The sequence below is a fragment of the Rutidosis leptorrhynchoides genome, chromosome 10, assembly GCF_046630445.1.
Source record: "Rutidosis leptorrhynchoides isolate AG116_Rl617_1_P2 chromosome 10, CSIRO_AGI_Rlap_v1, whole genome shotgun sequence".
Taxonomy (NCBI): domain Eukaryota; kingdom Viridiplantae; phylum Streptophyta; class Magnoliopsida; order Asterales; family Asteraceae; genus Rutidosis; species Rutidosis leptorrhynchoides.
The window spans coordinates 242768374-242773951 of NC_092342.1; the positions used below are offsets into that span (position 1 = coordinate 242768374).

Genomic DNA, 5578 nt, shown 5'->3' on the forward strand with positions numbered 1-5578 from the left:
GGTCATACATTTGTTATCTACATTTATATTGATTTTAATATTCTCTAGATTCAATACTTGAAAACAATACCATTCAATATGATTACAAAATTTACAGCCCTAGCAGTAACATTTTATCTGGCCGCTGGCGACAGTATTAGAAGTCAAAATTACTGTAAGAATGGTTTTGGCGGTAAATATTTGGGGATTTCCAACATGAATATATTTGTAATTTTGTATTAACATTATAATATCTGGCGCGAGTGTTACTCTAATATTGGTTTTGGCGGTAAATATTTGGGGATTTCTTTTCAATTTCGCGCCGTACTAAATAAAATGCCAGATCCAATTCTATTTCTTCAATTTGATTCATCGATTTTACACTGGACTGGAGAATATTCTTCAATTCATCGTCATTTTATTATAATTAACATTTGATATTAAACAAAAAAAAAAAGCAAATGGGCATCAAAGATCTTTTGAGATTCATGAAACCCTACGTTGAACCAATTCACATCAAGAAATATGCTGGAAAACGCGTATGTTTATCATCTATCCATCCATTTCTATATTAATGTGATAATTTAATTAATTTATTTTGTTCTAATTGTCTCGTTTCCTTTTATATATTCATAATACAGGTTGGTATCGATGCTTATTCATGGCTTCACAAAGGAGGTATGCATTGCTGATATGTTCTGTCTTGATTAATATTTTAACTTCTGTACTGAAAATACTAGTTTTATGAGTCTTTTTTTTTTAAATTAAATTAAATTTAGTTTCTGTGTTGATATGTTCTTATTTTCTGTACTGAAAATACAAGTATTTGATAGTATCTTTTTGATAAATTTAATTGTTTGATTTTTACTTGGTTGTTATTGGAATGGAAAATGAAACAGCATATTCATGTAGTATGGAGCTTTGTTTGAATATGGAAGGAGATAAGAAATATCAATACATAAATTACTGTATGCACCGAATCAATATGCTACGGCATCATAACATTAGTCCAGTGCTAGTTTTCGATGGAGCTAATATCCCCTGCAAGGCCCTCGAAGAACAACATAGACATAGGTGACCTTTTATTTAGATCAAAGTAACTTTTTTTATTCATTATTACAACTCTTCAATCTTTAATTCTTCATTATAACATTTTATATTATGTTTTATGCCTTGCAGTAAACGAAAAGACAGTCGTGATTTAGCAATAACAAAGCTCAAGGAAGGCAATGTTAATGCTGCAACAGAAATGTTTCAGGTACTGATTGATAAATCTTTGAACACTTATTATGGAAATGTTGAATAATTAAGTGGTTTGACAATGTTTATCTAGCTGGGTGGTGATAATCTTGATACATCACGTACTCTTGAATGATTGATTTTTGTTACCTTATTATTTTTATTATAAATTATAATTGTAATATGATGAATTATGATTATGATTATCATTATGATAATGGTGTGCTCTTTTAGCATGTATAATGATAATGATAATGATGATAAAAAAAAGTAGAATAACTTAAGTTTTAAATGAGTGAATGGTGTGATTTAACATGTTTAATTGGATGCAGAGGGCAGTGAGTATTACACCATCAATGGCACACCAACTTATTCAGGTACAGCATTAGTTTGTAGCCGATAACTACCCCTTGTATCAATATTGATTATCTGATTATGGTGATTAAATAAACAAATATGCACATGACAACTTATTCAGCCACACAAATATTTGAATAAATATCATCTGTTTTTCTGATATCTAATTTAAGCGGTCTAATAGTCAGTTTTAGTAAACGTATTTATTTACTGCTATTATATTGAGATACTTTCAATTCCATTTTCACAAATAATCTCATTTCTCATGAAAATTTGTTTTAGTAACTTCATCCAATTGCTTCCTTAAACATACTTTTTAATTCAGTTATATATTCAAGAGCAGAATCCTTTGAAATATCATCTCCAGCAACCCACTTATCACAACTAATTTTGGTTGTTTATTAACATCCACACACTCTACAAGTGATATGCCCTCTTTTTTGGGTAAGCGAGGAAACCCTCCTATGAACGAGCACATTGGCTCTCTCATAGAAGGTAAAACCTCGGGTAATCAAGCCCCCCGAGCGCGAGACCTGGTACCGGGTGAATTGTGCATTATGCGCACCTTCTAGTCACACTCCCTTTTTGAACAATTTGGCATAGCCAGGAATTGAACCCGGGTGGTGTGCTTCATTGGGAAACTCGGTGGCCACTCAGGCAAGCCTGAATGGTTAAGTGATATGCCCTCTTATTATAACTAATTTTTGATTCTTTACATGAACGTGTTATTTAATGTGGCGAGACAATACCAGATTTTAAGATCGGAGAATATTGAGTTTATAGTAGCTCCATATGAGGCGGATGCACAGTTAGCATATTTATCGAGTCTTGATGAATCAAAAGGTGGAATTTCAGCCGTGATATCCGAGGACAGTGATCTACTAGCTTATGGTTGCTCATCTGTAAGAACAAACTTTAATCAGACTTAAAGGTCTAAATCTATACTAATCATCATTTATCTCGCTTTCAAAGTTTAAACATGGGATTGGGTTGATTTTAATTGGATGTTGTTAGGTTATATTCAAAATGGACCGTTATGGCAATGGGGAAGAGATTGTGATAGATCAAGTTTTTGATGCGGTGGGATGCCGACCTTCTTTCCGACATTTTAACAAAGAGTTGTTCACAGGTATCAATTTTTTACTTTCTCAACATATGGGTGGGTCAGAACTAGCTGTAGTCAAAATGGGTCATAGTTTGGAACTGGCCCTTTAAAGTTAAAATAATGATAATAGTTAGTGAATATGTAGGCATGTGTATTATAGCTGGATGTGATTTTCTTCCATCAGTACCGGGAATTGGGATTGCAAAGGCTCATGCTTTGGTTACTAAGTATTTGAATTTAGACCGTGTAAGCATATCATCAACTCTTTCTAAATTGACATACTGTTACTACAACGTATGTGTCACAATGTTTTTTTTTTGTACAGGCTCTGTCTGTGTTGAAGTATGAGAAAGGAAATCAAATGCCCGAAGATTACTTTAAATCTTTTAAAGAAGCGTTTGCTGTGTTCCTTCATGCCCGAATGTATGTAACCTTTTCATTATGTTCCCTATATTGTTTAGCACACTCCAATTCTTAATTGTTTTACATTCTCTGCAGTTATGATGTGGCTTCAAAGAGGCTAAAACACTTAACACCACTTCCTGAAACACTTCTACACTCTTTAGGCGATGAGCTTGACTTTCTAGGACCGTATCCTTATATTTATTGACTTTTAACCATATTGACTTGAATTTGTTTTTCGAACTGTCACCTTTATGTTTAAGCAAATTTGCTGTAGTGTTTTTCTTTGACAACAGTTAGTGATATGCCTTCCTCACAAGCTACTGCAATTGCCAAAGGTCAACTGGATCCTTCTACCATGAAAGCATTTGATGAGCTTCCTAGTTCTAATGGTCAACGCAAGTCAACTGCAGTAAACAAACCTCCTGAATCGTTATCAGTACAACCAAAAAGGAAATTAAAACAGCAAAAAACTACTGAGAGCTGCTTTACTTTTGTGACATCTCAGAAACCAAAAAACAAAAGAATTACAGTGATGGAGAAGGAAACAAAGCCTAATTTTATAGATAAATATCCAGAACTTGAAAAGCTTATATCATCTGTAAATGATGATATGCCGAGCATACTTGACACGATTCCTCCCAAAAGATCATCAATGGTTCCTGACAACAATCCGTTTAAGAGGCGAAAACAAACACAAGTTGAAGATTTAGAAGTGATTTGTAACAGTCAACCGACAAACGCAATCAATGAAGTTGAGACTAAATCCAGTAGTGAACAACGTTCGGGTGTGACTGATTTGGATAAGTTTACTCCCGATTCACAGAAAAGCGTAGAGTCTAAACCGATCAAAAATATTAGAAATCAAAAGAGTGGAAAGAAAGCTGAGAGTATTTCAGCGAAAAAGAAAAATAGCATCTTGAATTATTTCTCTTGGAAATAATTTATGATTCTTGATCCTTTATTGTATTACATTAAATCATTAGATGACCATTTTGGTTAGAATTTAGACCCAATTGTTTAATAAGATTTTAGTTATGCTACAAATATCAAACATAAAATATAAGCCTGTGTAATTGTGTCTTATTCAGTAACCGGTAGGGGTGTAAATGAGCCGAGCTACTCGAACTCAGCTCGGTAAAAACTTAATTCGAGCTGAGCCTAAACGAGCTCCAGCTTAAACATAATTTTAAAGCTCGTTACTAAAAAACGTTCGGGTGTGACCGATTTGGAAATATTTACTCCTGATTCGCAGGAAAGCGTGGAGTTTAAATCAATCAAGAATATTAGAGAGCAAAATAGTGGAAAGAAAGCTGGACGTATTTCAGGGAAAAAGAAAAATAGCATCTTGAATAATTTCTCTAATGGAATAAATTGTGATTCTTGATCCTTTATTGTATTAGATTAGATGACCGTTTTGGTTAAGATTCGGACCCAATTGTTTAACAAGATTCTGGTTGATATGCTACAAAGATCAACAACTTTGTGTATTACTACTATTGGATAGATTGATAAAAAATGTGTGTTTTCATCAACTTTGGACATAAATAATTATATAGTCGAATGACAATTAGGCTGGTGACCGGTCGTTTTCAATTCCGAAAGTAGTCTCGAATAAGGAGTGTCGTATTAGGAGAATTGTACTAGGACTTGTTAATTATTGTAATTTTCTACTTTAGGAGTTTTAATAAGTAATAATCGTATTAGGACTTTTTAATAATGTAATGTTCTATTTCTAAGACTTAAAATAATTGTAATCGTTTTCATAAATTTTAATTTAAGTATATTTCATTAATCTAATATGTTTTAATAATTACAAAATAAAAATATAATATAAGTAATTAAACAAAATAAAAACTAAATTAAATTATACAATAAGAAAACATTAAAAAGAAATTAAAAATATTCAACTTTACCCATCAACACGTCACTCAATACGTCACCAAATTATTTTTCAGTTTACGTGCACGTCTGCCACGTCAAACACCCACCCCACTCCCCGAACATGTCTAAAAACCCCATCACATTAAAAATTGTGTAAGCTATACTTCGTATTTTTCTATTATCTTCCTATTCCTTCTCCTGGAATAAAAGATAGTCACTCCGTCTCACATCAATAATTCATTATTACTTATGCGATTTCTCAAATTAATTGTCCATGTTCAAAAACAAATAAAGAATAATAATGTAAAGTTCTTTTATACCTCTACTATATGCATGTAAGATAAAAGGATTGATAAAAAGTAAGAGATAAAAATAAAAAAATGTAAAAATATAAAAGGCAGAGTTTTTTAAGTGATACTCGTGTTTTTAAAACTTATTTAAGAAAGTGAGGTACTTTCAAAAATATTTATTAATTACTATTACTTAATTTCTTTTTATTTTAAAACTATAAAAACCTATAATATTCCGTAGTAAACTAGTGGCCACCGTCGTTGCTGACGAGTCATCGCTTGCTACCCTATCCATGAGCGACATTGCCGATTTTTCATGATC

General features: G+C 32.3%; 1 protein-coding gene across 1 annotated transcript; it reads left to right on the top strand.

Annotated features, from left to right (window-relative positions):
• The first annotated feature begins 440 nt into the window (after window positions 1–440).
• On the top strand, window positions 441–4032 carry LOC139873428 (exonuclease 1). The gene is made up of 11 exons (XM_071861356.1): window positions 441–518; window positions 621–657; window positions 879–1053; window positions 1159–1237; window positions 1551–1595; window positions 2328–2477; window positions 2590–2704; window positions 2826–2926; window positions 3006–3103; window positions 3179–3271; window positions 3383–4032. Exons 1-11 carry the CDS (start codon window positions 441–443, stop codon window positions 4023–4025), a joined length of 1614 nt encoding a protein of 537 aa, XP_071717457.1. The 3' UTR covers window positions 4026–4032.
• The last annotated feature ends 1546 nt before the right edge of the window (window positions 4033–5578 follow it).

Coding starts and splice junctions, on each gene's coding strand:
- LOC139873428 (XM_071861356.1), top strand. CDS start 441: ATGGGCATCAAAGATCTTTTGAGATTCATGAAACCCTACGTTGAACCA. Junction 1,596..2,327: donor TGGCACACCAACTTATTCAG/GTACAGCATTAG, acceptor AGACAATACCAG/ATTTTAAGATCGGAGAATAT. Junction 2,927..3,005: donor AGTATTTGAATTTAGACCGT/GTAAGCATATCA, acceptor TTTTTTGTACAG/GCTCTGTCTGTGTTGAAGTA.